At 43.3% G+C, this 16828-nt stretch overlaps 1 protein-coding gene across 11 annotated transcripts in view; it reads right to left on the bottom strand.

Annotated features, from left to right (window-relative positions):
* col25a1 (collagen type XXV alpha 1 chain) overlaps nt 1–16828 on the bottom strand; it is a 132962-nt gene that overhangs the window by 47371 nt on the left and 68763 nt on the right. For all 11 annotated transcript variants that reach the window (XM_020624376.1, XM_020624378.1, XM_020624373.1 and 8 more), the window contains exons 3-4: nt 13400–13444; nt 10098–10105 (exon numbers count right to left, since the gene is read on the bottom strand). In XM_020624376.1, coding sequence (XP_020480032.1) covers nt 10098–10105; nt 13400–13444 — 53 coding nt within the window. The remainder of the gene's footprint in view (nt 1–10097; nt 10106–13399; nt 13445–16828) is intronic.

The raw sequence follows: 16828 nt of genomic DNA, 5'->3' as shown, positions 1-16828 counted from the left end.
GCCCAAATCAAGTCATATTTACTTAGAGGATCAAGTCCAGTCATATCCAACCATGTATTGGCAAGCTCAATGTAAAAGTGTGGCCTGTTTCTCTTCTAAACTACAGGTTTTGTGAGGTGACCGTCAATCAGCAGCCAGGGGCTCCTGGCTGGGCTCATGGGTGAAGTAAGGGGTTTGACAGTGACGTGTGTCTTTATAAGCCTGATGCGTAATAAGCACATGTTCAAAAACAGTATTCTAACATTCCCGTTGAAAGATGAAGTCCAGTATGTTGAGCTCTCCTTCAACCACTGAGGTTTGACTTTAAGAAAAACCGGCTTTTGAAAAATCGCTATTAGATCAGACACTTGGCAACACTGTTCCTGAGCTCTTGATAAAAAGGGACAAAAGAGCTGTGCCAGATAAGTCACTTCAAGTGTTCATCGCTTCCTGTAACTGTTGCCAATTTTGAAAGTGCCAGAAAAAAACCCCACATACGTGTCAAACTGTTTGTCTCCAAAGAAGTCATGCACACACACAGTGTAACGCTGACACTAATTTATATTGTAGACTGATGACCGTGTTTGGATGCTGATTCTGGGAGCCTATGGACAAGAAGATGGGCTTCCACTGCACTAGCACAGTCACTGAAAAGCTCCAGAATAAGTCCGGCAGTTCTGCTCAGCCAGTTTCTGCCACACTGCTGTGGGGGAGGTGGGTCGTAGCCAGGTTTCCGCCTGCTCAGTGCCTTTGGATATTACTTTTTATAGTGCATGTGTTCCTAAGGGGGTTTGCATGTTGTCCAACTCACCTTGGGCACGAGGTCATGAACCTGTACAGAGAGCCTGCGCAGTGCACTATTCCAGTTCTTCAAAAGAGAAGCAACAAACTCAGAAGCTGATGGAAAACGTAGCTTTCACATACACATTGTGGGAGCTGGTCCTGCTGCTTATTTGACTGGCCACACAAAGAGCAACAACACACTTGTCAATACAAAATGGGCCATTATTAAAAGTGCATTTCTGATCGTGGCCCCCTGGGGAGGAATAACAGAAGCAACATATTGGAATCAAAATGTTACTTTTACTTTTGTACTAATGTAGAGGCTTTTCAATAGGGGTTTCCAGTGTGTTCTTGAAAATGGAAGGCAGCTAAAGGCCTTTTGTTTGGAAGGAAAATTGCCTTTGGACAATAGGAGGCTACTGACAAGCTGTTACTACAAACATTCGAATGGCCCTCTGCAGCTTTTTGCACAAGCCTGTGTAATGTATAATGTCTGGCACAGTAAAATCCAGATAGTTGGCACACTATAGCATCAGTGTAATGAATGGGCATCATAAGCTTGTGGAAAGAAATGAAAACTCTGCTTTATATGATTTAGCTTTTCAATAAATCCAGATTGTTTCAAGATAAGTGCAGTAATACAGGAACACTTGATCAAATCCATGTTGAACTTCCATAATAAGGCAGCTAAGCATGTCTCCATTTTGTTTGTGAGGGAGTAAATAAGGAAAATTGGGTCACAGGCATTAAGACATTTCTACAATAAAGAGGTCTGATGAACTAGATCAGTGGTTTCCAGTCTGTAGTCAGATGTTCCCCTTCCTCTACAACCATTTCATCCATTACCGTTGGTTGTTTAATCCTCTTGGCATGCCTGATAACTGGTTTCAAGTGTTCCAGTCAATATGTAGATTTTTTCTTTTCATTCAGATTGCCTTTTTGTTTTTCAATTTATTTGAGCTTCTCTGCAATCAAAGCGACTGCACCTTGGAGTACAAGTTAAATAAGTAAAGCTATCAGGGATCTAAGCTTGGTACCACCACTGATATACAGTATGTTAAACTGTGTCAATCAAGAGAAAGCTTGGTAACTACACATCATTCAGCACCATTTACTGGTAGATTTATATTTTTCTGAGTGGAATGCTGCTTTCGACACACCAAACCGCATCTCCCCCCAAAATCTTGTTCATTTTACTCCACCATCTGGTTGTAAAGCATGTGGAAGTGATTGCCCTACAAAGTCTGCACGTGCTCATTATACGGCCCATCATTTGCACATCACTTACACAGACAGCATCCACTGGAGCTTTACCAAAAGGTTTATGTGAATACAGTAAGGGCCTTTTATGGAGGCCACTCTCCTGCAAAGAGAGAGCTGCACTACATTAGTACTGCAGTGGGTGTCTGTGTCGAGCCTTGTGTGCAGCTTTGTGGCTTTGGTTGGCCCCATGGATGGTTCCTAATTAGCACTTGTGTATGCTTTTCACATCCTTTCACTGCTTCTGCTCTGGCTCTTTCCAAACCAGCCCCTGAGCAGGTGCTCCACAGCTAATCAAGCTGCTTCTGTTTGATCAATCCTGTTCACGGTGCACTAGCAGGCTCCGTTTATGAACTTCACTAACCCTCTGCAGAAGAATGTTGCTCCCAACACAATTTCCAGTTGTATTTGGTGAACTAGTGTACAGAAAGACAGTGTTCAGTGGTACTGGGAGGAGGAACAATTAGCTCCCAGAAAGCCTCTAAAGATTAGCCCTAGTATAACTGATTTCAAACAACACCAAATACATAAAGCAGTTGCCCCTACTGCAAAAGCCATTTATTGAAAATGACAGGTATCATGTGATGGTAAGCTTCACTCCTAGTGCTGCCTAATCCCGGGAAAACTCGTGTCAAACTTCCATCACGAGATTTGTTACAGAACATCCTGTGTGCACGATATCGTTGACTTTATGGTGGACCACTGGATCAGGATAGAGTTTTTTTTCTGTTCAGATACATGTTTGGCTTCTCATTCAAAGCCAAAACCATGACCACCGTCTCCTGTAATGGCCTAAATGAGCTGTTGGTATGCAAAAAGAGGAAACCCCTGCCACCTTTAAGAGGGGGGGGGGTGAAAGTCCAAACCCACAAAAAACATGGAAAACACCGCCATTCAGATCAGACTTTACTTCATATTACAAGACAAGAGTAACTGTTCAATAAAATGACTCTGGCATTGAGGTAGATTTTTTTATGTGGATCGTTCCCTGTCAGTTAACTTAAAAATTAGGCTACTAAAAAGCCCAAATAGTTGCTATGAGGTTGATAAAGGAGGCAAAAAAGAGGAACTGATGAGGTGGATGGAGGATGACAGAGACCTATTCAACACATCTCGCTATCTGGGAGCTGACAGCGTGCTGAAGAGCCACAGAGCACGTCTGTGACCACTACGGGTCACGGACGGGTGCAGCAGATTCCACTTGGGGAAGTGAGCGCTCAGGAAATCACACGTTCAGAGCAACTTCTAATCACTTCCTGAGAGAAGCGTTCCCAGAGCTGTCCGGTCTCCAGTGTGGCAGGAGAGTGCAGAGCTGTCAGGTCAAAAATGATACCGGCCATGAGAAGTTAGTCTGTGCGAAGATGCAAAACCTGGCGACAATCACCTCTGCAGGAGGCTGGGCTACAGCAGGTCAGCTCGGTTCAACTGAATAAGCCTAACCTCTTGTAAATGGGTTTTTCATATTTTAAATGGTAACCATCTAATTTTGTCAACATGCATTGGCTGCATTTTTGTGGCCTTTTGTTGCTTTAACTGTAGTGAGTCATGTTTCATGTGGTGTTGACATGAAAATAGCTGCACATAAGCTTGTTACATATATTCATCATTAAAAAAAATGAATGAAACTTGTCATCTTAAAAAAAAAAAAAATGAAACTACCAGTATTAAATTATGACAGTGACAAAGTCTAGCGTGACATCTGCTTCCTATATATTTAACTTTGCATCCAATTGAAGCAGATCTAAGTTTCCCCACTGGGCCACTTGGTTTCTCCAGTTCAACCCCTTTCTGTCAGATAACTTGATCATACATTTCCAATGTGATCGAAGTAGGAAATAAAGAAATGAACATTTCCTGAATTCAACTTAGGATGTTATTCATCTAAGACCAAGCCCTATGAGTTCCACTGTGTTTATCTACTCGTCTCATATGAAGCTTAGGTGTTGGGGTTAGGAGCTATATTGGATTTCTATTATTTGCAGGATCATGTCTTTCTTTGAAGTCCTGTAGGTTTGTACTGAAATTACACCAACTCACAAGCTCCTGCCTCATTTCCAGCCATCTCACATACAAGTCACGAATATCCAATTCTTCACTTTCTTCTATAATTTTCTAGAAACATGATGGATGAAAGCTCGTCGGTGAAAGGCGAAGCAACGAGATGGCCCACGTCCACAGCTTTAAGCTGTTGACATGAGCGGGCTGGCTGCGAGCTGCTGGTACAAGCTTGTGAAGCATCCACCAAATATAACAACATGCAAACAGTTAGGAGCGGGGGATGTGCATGTAACCTCTGTCTGGACTCGGCTCTATTAGCTTTCATCGCAGTGACCTGTTAACTTACCGAGGTCCAGAAACTCACTCCAACAGACGGAGCCCATACTGGGCCAACTGGGCCGGCAGTGGTTGCTGTAGCCCAAGACGCTGGCCAAATGGATCCAATCATCTCACCCTGGAGCACTGGCATCTCAAAGCACAGGCCAACAACCACCACTTTTACAACCTCTTCTTTATGGGCATATGGTTTTCTCACACAGCTACACAATCTAAATAAACATGTGTACACAGGAAGCCGAGCAAAGCAAAGCTCCAGGCACCGAGCGTCGACAGGGAATGAGTAAGTGATGAGGGGGTAGGTGAGGAGTGTTGCTTACCACAGGAGTGGAAAGATTGCCAAAGTACAGGGTTTTAAAAGACTCAGTCCCGACTTCCACACTTCACACAGTGAAGTGATGCATCAAAATAAATGTTGGGGATTTCACAGCAGCTTGAATACAGTTTGACCTGACTGACCTACCAGAAAAGCACGACACTTCGCCCTAAAATAGATGAGAATATCGAAACCATTCTCAAGGCTAACACACAGTAAGTAGTAAACAGAGGCTACCACTGGTGCCCAGTTAGCCTACCTTAGCACAGACAGGGAAGGACAGCTGTGTGAAGGTAAATCTGACAACTCTGCTTAAACTAACCAATTAACACATTATATTTTGTTTGTAACTGGACAAACTGAAGAAATGGCCCAGAACCTAACAACAATGATCGTTTTTACATTTTACACAAGATTCATAGCCAACTTGTTCATATTTACATACGTGTATGAAAAGCTGTATTGATCTTGAACCCTTGGCAATCAACTGAGTGCATTTCCCAAAACTGGGAACTCTCCCACTAAAGATTACACTTTGAATCTTATTACACGAAAGGAAAGTAATGTGACACTTTTTTTTTTTTTTTTTACAGCGGGTAGATCGTTCCTACGTCCTCAGTCTCTCAGTGTGTGAACTGACACACCCCTTCACCAGAAATCAGTTGGTGATTGGACACTTCAGTGGGAGGATGTCTCATATCATTAAGTTTCCTCAAGTTTTCCTGAAATCTCGTGAGCAAGACTCAGACACAAGAAAAAGACGTTGAGGGAAACGACGGTGCTTCTAAGAGACATGGGACGTACCCAGTATTTACACAACAAAGTTGAAAGGCCCCATCTGGATAGACAGTCAGTTTCATAAAGAGTGGAAATGGTGGCAAAATGCACATTTAGTCATTTGCAGCTAAACGTATGCTGTGGGCATCACTGGAAGTGAAATCTACTCAATTTCCAAGATCTATATGTACACCTCCATCTGTTGGTTCTGCATGGTAACCCTCAGTCATATTACTGTGGTCCCTGGGGGGACGTCTTTTTTTCACGGTGGGAAACTACTTGCATCCCTGCCCTCCATTAATCAGAGCAGAATGGGCAGGAACGGACGACCGCAAGTGGTTGGTGCTTGTCGGGGGAATCTGGATGCAGAGGTTAGGCAGGGATAGGAAAACCACACTGGAAAACTGACTTGGGAATGGCATCTGGTTCCTATATCCAGAGTGCATCACAATTAGCCGGGAGAAAATGACTTTAATGTGTGTGTTTGTGTGTCTGCTGTTGTGTGTTCGATGTTTTGGTGGGAACAGGCATGATGTGAAAAGAGGAAAATGAAACTAATAGGCTGATTGCTTATACGTGTGTGTTGTGCAAGTACAGCGTTAAGACACAAATCCAACATGGAGATTCTTAATTCACAGTCAGGGAGGGTCTCGTCATTCCTGAGAAGGGGAGACATTTAAAACAGCTTAACCAAATTTGAAGCCATTTTAAGTCGAGCCAAAATTTTTCTGTGCAGAAAAAAAAAAAAAATTTTTTTTTTTTAACAAAATTTGAAGCCATTTGAAGTGGAGCCAAAATTTTTCTGTGCAAAAAAAAAAAAAAAAAAAGCTAATTTCTGAATTTCTGATGCACATATTTGTGTCGCGGACATGAAACGTTGAAAAAGGGACAATGCTCCAGTTTTCTCAATTCAATTAAACCCACATACTGGCCACTCTCCATCTCTCATCATTTGATGTTTTGTGTTGAAGGAGAACTCCTCTCAGTCACAAAGCTCTCAGCATCACATTCATTCAGGCTTAATCCTCTGACCTTTCAGATAGTCCTCAGCCTGCCAAAGTGCTCTACTGACTGCTCCAGATCACTGAATAAAACCTCGCGGCTGGCCTGAGCACTGACTCGTCATTTGCTGACAGAGAGACACAGCTGATGGGCAGGACTGACATCTAAAAGGTCAAACTCTTATCGTTGCCACATCCAGTAGGCCTCCCTCAGGCCCCGCTTCTGACATGAGCCCAAATAAATGCCGTTATATGGGATAGATCGACTTGCAGTGGGTCTCCTTGGTGTGACAGTTTATGTACTGATCTGTTGCAAACTCACAACACACAGTAGCAACAAGTGCAAATTAACAACAGAGCCTTGTTCATTTCTAACTAGAGCCTGACTTTGGATAATCTGGCACCTTCTCCTCCTCCGCAGGGCAAAAGTGATCAAAGTCCAGCCACAACATGTTTTAAATATGTGCAGTGCACAGCAGATCAAGGCTGAAGGGGAGAGGGCTCTTCGTCTGCTTCGCCACCACTCTGCACCACAGCTGCATAATTCATACGTTGTGACAGAACATCCTCGAGCAGTGTTGCTGGAATCTCAGCTGATCAACCAGGGAGGTGGAAACTAGTTGTACCTTATTTATATCACTGCAATGCTGTGTTACAGCTGCTCTGGATGGAGACTCCAGTGTGGTGCAGAGGCATGCTCAGCACACTGAAGTCAGTTTGATATTTCCAACACTTTCAAGTAGTTTTCCTTTCCTTCTGACCAAATTTCAAAAGCATGAGCATTTCTTCCTCCGTCTACATTATTTGAATTTAGTATGGCATACAGCCTGCGCTGTAGGAGCACGGTCAGCGGGTGGTGTTAGTGGGTACTTGATGCAGCCTCAGAGTTGGTGTTTGACGCTTGATTGGTGCTAAATGGTGTGGCGCACACACAGTGGTGGGTGCTTCAGAAGATGTTCTGACACAAACCGCCCTAGAAGAGCTGCATAAAGATGAGTGAAGGTTTTTGTTTAACTGAGAAACACTGACATGGTCATTTTTGCCTTTGTGGTCATTTCTTACACTTTCCAAACCTTCATGTAGAGTAAAAATATTTATCTGGTTTCACTTACAAGAAGAGGGAAACTACTATTCTCCTCAGCTCATATCTGTAACATGTCTCCATTGATATTTTTCCCATCTGGCTGGAGCACGAGAAGCGATTTAAATAAACATCACTTGACAAGTGACCCCAGTGATTCTGTGCAAAACTGACACAAAAGCTCAAGCAGCAGAAATGAAAATTAAGCAAATCACTTTTCCATGTCTAAATGCAGATCCTGAAGCACCAGTGAGGATCTTTTTCCTGATGAGTTTCAATTGAGGAGACCTGTTCTCTGTCCGTCTTTGCAGCCGCAGGTCCACTCATCAGCAGCAGATTACGCCACCCAGCTCTGTAATGACTTCAGCAGTGGTTCTTTTGTTTGGCTCTGAGGGCGCAGCGGTCCAAAGTTAGAGGGAGCCGTTGAATATTCATAGTGATGTTTCCCCTGCCATCCCAAGTGACAAACCACATGAGATCATCTATTACCATCTCTTTTATAAGACACTGGCACAAGACTATTTCAGATTTGGTGAGTCACTGGCACTTCACTGCATTCTCTGAGGACTTGTCTGTTTTTGGAGACAGTCACCCAGACTTCAGTTGGATGTAAATCACAGCCTCCAGGTTTGCTCGCTGGTGAACGGGCTTTACGTGCACCTGATTGCTTTACAGTAAACCTGGATTACCAACAAACGGTTACAGCACTTTCTGCTACCTATAATTACTTCAGAGAGATTTGCTGGCACTGACAGGATTGTCAGGTTCTGTGGACCCTGGATTTACTACAGCTCACCCCGAGGAACAACCCCATAACACAGGCATCCCACACATTTATGGGCAAATCCAGCCTCTCCTTCTGTACAAACATTCCAGGGACAACATGTCTTGAAGACATCACAGTCTGATTTTATTTGTCAGACGTAAGGGCTGGCGAGGGAGGCTAAGAAGCAAGACCACCTGCACTTACTTATGCTCAAGAACCCCAGGAGCGAGTGTCTGAGAGGGCCCAGAGGATTAGCTTACGTCTTTTACAGCTCAGTCGGCACACTCTATTATGCCTATTCAATCACAGTTGTCTGGGGACTATAAAGAATTCTAATGGATCACACACACACACACAGTACCCACTTGACCTGTTTATACAGCAAACTGCCAGAAGCTCCAGTGCTCATGTATGTATGTATGGCTTTATCTTCATCTTTGGGGAAAACTTTCCATCTGTTAAGAGAAGTGAATCTGTGATCACCCAGCAGCATAATGAGGTGAGATAATCTGTTCGGGTTCAGGGAGTCGGCAGGGACGTGGGGCAGTGGCAAGGATAAAATGAACCAGACTGCCCGGAGGACAGGGAAAAGCGTCCGTATTAGCAAGAAGGCAGGAGTGAGAAAGTTATTTTAGTAACAGAGTCAGCGTCGGTGGAGCAGCTGAGATTTCTGATAGCAAATTCATCATAATCAGATGCCTTTTCCATCAAGTAGAAAAGCATCATTTTATACTTCTGTTTGCTTTACCAAACCTGAACCGTACATTGATAGTCCAACATTTTGGGAAAAGCACATTCACTAGAAGACTGACACCATGCTAACTACGGTTGAAGCTCCGGGTGACCGCTGATCAATGTGGCCTTGTGTAAAATCTGGAAGCAAGGTGAAGCAGCTCACAATCCAACTACCTCTATCACTCTTTTTGACACATTGTCTAATCTGTACAAAAACAAGGGTAAAAATGGTCATTTATAGTTTTTCAGGTGTTTACATGCAGAACTATTTCTTGGCTGGGAGCAGTAACTTTGCATAGGAATCTCTAGTAATAACAAGACTCAATGTTCTGTGTACGTTAGTGAGCGTTACATGTGTTAGTGGGTGGTTTCACTCAACTCTAGGCCACGGGAGTTTCCCCTTTTCCTGTCTTAATGCTAAGCTATGTTAGCTGGCTGTAGCTTTATATTTAGCTAATTGACATGAAAATCCACTGAAGGTGAATCCCAATTCCCCTATTCTCTTGTTCCTCAGTCCTTGCTCGACCCAGAAGATATTCCAGTCTGCCACAATGAAAGATGTCCAAAGCTCTTATTTCTTCTCCGAGGAGTGAGGAGGCTGCTGGATGAGCTATAACCAAGGATACATGAGCACATCCTTCATGGAAGTCTGTTAAGGACTGACAGGAGCCTTTATTGGAAATCAGTTTGTGATGGGACAATTTACATGAAGGATCAGAGGAAAGAACGCCTCATGTCAGTTAAAATGCATTTCCTTGTTCCTCTCTGCTCACAGTTTGTCCCTGCATCTTATGTGGGTGGGACTAAGATACGAGGAAAAGGCAAGTGAGGGAAATGTGGATGCAGTTAGTGGAACTGGATTCATCTTGGGTCTTCTTGGCTGACTCTCAGCAACAAAGTGAATAAGTATAATTCACAAAATGTCACACGCCTCCTTTAATGTGACCACATGGTCTTACACATTTCATTCAAACAGTTCCTGACTTGACTGCAGTCATGCTTTACTGGTGCTGGGTTTTACCTTCACACATCACATTTGGGGAAGATGTGAAGCAGCATACTTACAGGAGGTCCTGAAAGAGAGAGGGGGGAAAAAACATGGTTAGTTTTAATCAGCAATGAAATAGGCTCATCACCAATGTTCCACTGAAACCACAAACCCTAGGAAGCAAGAGGGACAACTAGGATCTTGGTGAAAATGTCTTTGGGAAGGAACATTTCATAAAGATGCATCCCATGATGTATAAAATACTCAAATCCCATATGTGTTTCTACATGCAGCTGGGCCAAAAGGGAGGGTAATCATGTTTAAGTAGCTCTGGTGTCCCTACTACAAAAGGTTGTGCATGTGTTTCCCCCCTACTTTTTTGTTGAGGTGCCACATTTTTTCCCCAGTTACTGCTGTTCAGAGGACTGTGTGCCAGTTTACTTTAGGGTTCCCCAGAACCTTGCAAGTGATTTAAGGTCTTTAGATTCTTATTAAAAACGTACCCAACTGTGTTAACCATGAAGAAAGTTGTTTTTTTTTTAACTGTTGTTCCTAATGAAAAGGGGAACGTGCAAATCGATCCTACAGCCGTGCGTTAGACGCTCACTGGGCAGCCTGCCTGTAGCGTTGTTTTATGGATCATTGATTTATAGTAGACCTCTTAGCTTTTAATAACTGGCCCCACTGTTCTGTGTGCTTTTTATTTTTACATCCCACTGTGCTGAATAGCTCACTACAATATTTTCAAACAGCAAATGTGGAAGATCAAAGAAATGTGATCAAAAAGTACAATATACTGCAAAGCTGGTAGAAAGCACCTAAAACATGTTAGAGGTTGTTCAAGTATTAAATATTCCTGAAGGCTAAAGCCTTTAATACTCAGCCCAGCTTCGCTTTGTTCTCACACTGGCACTTCTTGTCATTTCCTCCTACTTTTGTGTAAAGGTTACCGAACTAACCAGTACAGGTATTGTATGGGGCATAATGGGCAGCATGGTTATGACACAAAGGTTACAAGGAAGCTGGAATAAGGCTTCAAAGTCAATTTCCCAGGAAGATTTACTGTGAAAACCTTTTTTCTAAGTGGTGCACCGCTGTAAAGGTTAAATTGCTCCTTTTGTGAAGGCAGTTACATGAGTAACAAGTACTGATTATTCACATTGGGAAAATTTGTGAGGAAACTTCTAACACTTTCCAGCACACGCTTGAACAGTCAGACTGCAGCTTTCACTGCTACAACAGCTTTTTCATCCTAAACTGTCATGCCACGCTTTTCCTTTCCATATGGTACCGGTAAACAAACAAGAATCCTAATGAAGTATCCTATTCATGTGAATGCACAGGTAAATATCGCTGTGTCTTTTTCCTATTTGTTCTCTGAGTCATCTGGAGTCTGGAGGGAAGCTTCCCTTTGGCTTTATAGATGAGTAAACTGTAAAACACCTCTCTCTGAATTTGTGGGAAACCTGCAGCGGCTTAGTTTTATGACTTTTGGTTAAAGCGAATCATGAATTAAATATGACTCCCTTCAACATGCACCAGTGTTGAGAACTTAAGAGGGAAATTGGATTTGTAGAAGGCTTACAGTGCAGAATGCAGCAGGCCTGTTCCCGTCAAGGACGGATTTTTTCTGATGAATAAATACTTCCTAAATGTTTTATTCCTTTTTTTCTCCTGTGGAGTGGGTACACAGTTTGACATTAGGTTGGTATGCAGCACAGTGGCATCATATCTATTTGTTTTGACCACTTCTGTGAGTTTCACAGTAGAAAACTGTTACTACTTTATCCTTACCAACATATCCAAACATTAAATGTAGCAGAAATAAACAAGGTATAATTAAATGCTAATATGCAGAATCACTTTTGGAGCATGTAAAGTTGCCAAAATAGAAAACTACATTCCTGGCACCTCTGGAGCATTGCCTTTGTAGAGCCATTTAAATTCCATTAATGCTTTTGTAGAAGCTGCACACAACTGGTGTATGTGCTGATGACAAAAAGCTGCTGCTGGCATTACTAAAAGAGTCTCTCTGGCAGGTGAGGCGCTCAAACTTTACATACTTCTGCCTAGTTTAGTACCGCAGTTTGGGCTATTAGACAGAATGGTGAGGCCTGTCTGCCCTTAACAGACCGCTGTGCCACTCCAGTCCAGACACCGAGTGGGTGCGATTGTTTGCTTGTTGCCGGTTGATTTGACAAGAGGAGCCGTTCACGTTCCCTCTGGCTCAAACAACTGTCTTTGCACAATGGTTTCTTTTGAAATGTGGTGTGGCCGATGTTTATTGGAAAGTTAAGCGCCACATAGACAAAGCTTAGCAGTATTTCAGATCTGAAATCAACCAGAACATTAAACTGTTGACCTTCTCTCATTTGATTCTCTTTTTTTCTTCTTCCCTGTCAGACACTGGATCTCAAGAGGAAAGGAGAGCGCCACACCGTATCTCAAATACAGAACATGACCTCAAACAAGAACCTAAATTAATATGACATATTAAAAAATGAACGGCAACACAATCGTAGATGCTCAAGTAACAGACCTCAAATGATGAATTTTAAATCCTGTCACGTTAAGAATTGGCTGGATTTGGTGGTGAAACAGTTTTCTCCCCCCTCACAGACTTTGTTTCTCAGGCTGTGAAACCAAACTGCTCAGCCTCATTTAGACCTGGGACTTCGCTTTGCCCTGTCCTCTACTTTGTTTTGATAAAGCCACTGGCTGCGCTGTGCCCTCAGCACTGGAAAGCTGCCTCCACTGCCCATTTTTACTTCCACTGTCAGGTGAGTGGAGTATGGCTGCAGCTCCCCGCCAAGCACATGCTCGCGCTGTGAACTCACTTTGTATCGACACTCTTCACCCGAGGGACTGTCACCACACAACACGTCCCTTTCTTGGATCCCTGAGGCCTCAGCTGGGCCACGTTTCAGTCGGCTCAGGAGAAAGTGTGTGTGAGGAGGGAGGGAGATGCCTTGTTGCCGAGTTAGCAGAGGCCAACAAGAATGTGCTACTGTATATACACTGAAGCTGAACATCAGTACATCACATCTAGGACCGGTGCATGGAAGGTCGTCTCAAAGTTCATACACCAACTTCAGAAAGTTCGGGCATCACTGACTTTCTCAAAATGCACCAAACTGTCTCCCAGTTTTACTGGGAGAATCTAGTGTTTCTATAGTGACTTAGCTGAAACAATCCAACTGAAACCACCAGGCCACAAATTACACATCTATAACCTATTTTGGCCTACAAAGATATACAGTGTACTTTTACATGATTGTACATGATTTGCCGATTTCCTAGTGAACAACTGAGATCAAGTGACCCTGACCACACATACACACACACACACACACACACATACAGAGAGAAATGTATATACCAGTTTCTCCATCTCGGCCTCTTCTTCCCCGCTTTCCCGGAGGTCCTGCAATAAAAGAATAAAATACTTTTCAGTCAGTAATTTGATCATTTTTCTGTTTGCATGTTTCATATTCAGCAGATATTCTCAAGTCAAGCTGCTCAACAGGAGGATGATGAAGAGTCACTAAAAACTGTCTTGGGACTACAAACAAGAAATACTCAGTATTTGTTGCACAAACAATGTGGACATAAGCTGAGGTGGAAAAAAGAGAAAAGCATGCTTCACGCCGTCATCCATGTTTCTTGTTTTTTTTCCAGGTTTTGCTTTCTGCACGGTTGCTCTGGTTTTTAATTTGTTTATCTAGAGGGTGCATTCCTGTCGTTCTATTTTCCTGTCAACATTATCAATCTGCTGCAGCTCAGCAGGATGGATAAACCAATTACACGCCTTGTCAGGTTTTACATGTTGGACACTTGACTGGGTCGTCTTGTATGCAGGTAATTGTTACTTTGGAAACTGGGAGCATCACTCCTAAAGTGACCGCCTCCTCCCAGCAATACATGCAGTCTTTTCCTGAGGATGGCATCTGGAAACATATTTACATGTGAAGTACCACAGAAAGAATTACAATACCAGGTTGCCTTATAAAAAAAAAAAAAAAAAGATATATTTATCCAAAGGGTGAGGCTGCTGCATGACTTTTAAACCAGCTGGAAATTAAACGCTGAGCTCTGATGGTTTCACAATAATACATGTGGACAAGCCACCTTGGAGGACTTGTCATCTTGCAGTGGAACTGAATGTCTAAAATTACATTTTCCACTCAAAATTAAAGGAGTTGTTAGGATTAAAATGAACATTGGAAATCAATGGAACAATCTTCCCTGCCTGGATTTGTATCACAGGAAATATCCAAATCCAATTTCAAGCAACAACAAAACTGTGAAGAGTTATTATGCAAATCATTTTCAAACCTATTCTGACCCCTTTGCTGGAAAACAGCACACTTTGTCATGTTAGAGACTGAAGATAATTAGTATTGTAACGGCGGTGGTAAAAGTTTTCAAACAAACTGCACAGCTCCACGTTAATTGCCAGGGTGTCAAAAGTTGCTCCAAGGGCTTTTGCCAACAGCTAAAATAAAAAAGCAAGACTAAAACACAAAATAACCATATTCTAATCCAAATAACCTGACATCCCACTCCAGCATGTACAACAAAGTTCAGAAAGAGGCCTTTGACCCATCACCTAAATCGACATTCCTTTCTGGATTGTTTGGTTTTCTAAACGTTGCTACCTTTGTTCCTCTATAAGGAAGGGAAATAAAATTAGCAGTAAAGGCTAAAGTAAAAAGTGTTTGGCTGATTTACAACACTCCAGATGTGTTGCTGGGGTGTAAAACAGAGGATTATGTTGCACAACTCTTTGTGCGATGCATTTGATCCCACTGTTTGGCTCCACTTCAGCCTCCAACTCGGCTCCTTTTGGACAGTTTCCAGGATAATGTCAGGCGCTGGCATCGAAGGGTCCAGGCAAAGTTTAGAGTATGTAACCACAGGTGGAGTTTGACTCACTTCAACCCGGGTTTCTCTGTAGGTTTGTTTTTAAAGGTTTTCAAAGAAACAGGGTTTACTGCACTTGGCAGTCGCTTCATTACTGCTCACTTTGAAATGACACCTGACACCACTGAGAAGAACAGTTCGTATGATGATACGACATCCTCCGGATTTCAGTGGTATATATTCTTGACAGCTGCTCAGAAAAGCTCCCCACATGGAGGTCAGTTGTCCAGACAAATACCTGGCATTGCCTTCTGATATTACCACGATTCACAATTTTTCATTTTGATTTTTTATTTAGATTATAGACTGTAAGGAGAGATCCCCATGCAACCCAGCAGTACCAGTAAATCTGATCAATTTGTGCACTATACGCCAACAACAATGTTTAACGTTTCAGCTTATGAGGCACAAATGAAAGAATAACTTCTCAAAGTCCATCAGGCCCAGTCAAAACAGGTTTTCAAATGTTTTAATCTATTAAAGGCTCCGGTCAAAAATGAAATGAATAGTAGTCAAACTTGGTTCTGAGGTGTTGAGAGATCCTAAGCTGCCTGTCAAGGCAAAACATCAGTCTTGCTCAGAAACATTGGATGGGCCTGCTGTTTTCTCACAGCACCCCAAGTATGGTCACGGAACAGTGGTTTCAGCAAAAAGGATGTGCAATCTGCTGTAGTCTTTTCACAGGGTTTGACTCTGAACATGAAATAAATCAAAATCACCTTGATTCATGAACCCTGTGGCGTTTTGCACTGTGCTCTTATATTGTGTTGTATTTATTTTAAAAACTAAGCAGCAGAAAGCCATGTTTCAGGAGCTGAGAGAAAAGCATCCGTTTAAGTGCTGTTTGGCCACTGTGCTCCCAACTAAAATATGAGGAACACTTGCCTTTGGAGGTCTACACCTAGCCCGTCATCTGGTCAACTAATGGCCTTCCTTTCAGCCTCAGCTTGTATTTAGTGCTCAACAGCAGCATGTTATCGTCACTACACCGGGATGCTGATGTTACTATTTAGCTCAAAGCACTACTGTGCCTCTCAGCACAGAATCCTTAGCAGTTAGCATTGCTGTAGGTTTAAAAACCAACTGAAAATTTGACAGTGCTAAAATATAAATGTGTAATAATGTCAAAAATCCCTCTTCAATACCGGTGCCATGTCTTCCGATGAGGAAGCAGAAGCTGAGGGCTCAGAGGTGGACTCGTCCATCACCCAAGCTGAAGTCACTGAGGTAGTCAAGAAGCTTCTCGGTGGCAAGGCACCAGGGGTGGATGAGATCCGCCCTGAGTACCTTAAGTCTCTGGATGTTGTTGGGCTGTCTTGGTTGACACGCCTCTGCAACATCGCATGGCAGTCAGGGACAGTGCCTCTGAACCGGCAGACCAGGGTGGTGGTCCCTCTTTTTAAGAAGGGGGACAGGAGGGTGTGTTCCAACTATAGGGGAATCACACTCCTCAGCCTCCCTGGGAAAGTCTATGCCAAGGTACTGGAGAGGAGAATTCGACCGATAGTCGAACCTCGGATTCAGGAGGAACAATGCGGTTTTCGTCCTGGCCGTGGAACACTGGACCAGCTCTAAACCCTCTTCAGGGTGGCGGAGGGTTCATGGGAGTTTTCCCAACCAGTCCACATGCGTTTCGTGGATCTGGAGAAGGCATTCGACCGTGTCCCTCGCTGCGTCCTGTGGGGGGTGCTCCGGGAGTACGGGGTCCGGGGCCCTTTGCTAAGGGCCATCCGGTCCCTGTACGACCGGAGCAGGAGCTTGGTTCGCATCGCCGGCAGTAAGTCAGGCTTGTATCCAGTGCATGTTGGACTCCGGCAGGGCTGCCCTTTGTCACCGGTTCTGTTCATTATTTTTATGGACAGAATTTCTAGGCGCAGCCAGGGGC

The sequence above is a fragment of the Monopterus albus genome, unplaced genomic scaffold, assembly GCF_001952655.1.
Source record: "Monopterus albus unplaced genomic scaffold, M_albus_1.0 scaffold326.1, whole genome shotgun sequence".
Classification (NCBI taxonomy): Eukaryota; Metazoa; Chordata; class Actinopteri; order Synbranchiformes; family Synbranchidae; genus Monopterus; species Monopterus albus.
This window is presented reverse-complemented; position numbering and strand designations above follow the sequence as displayed.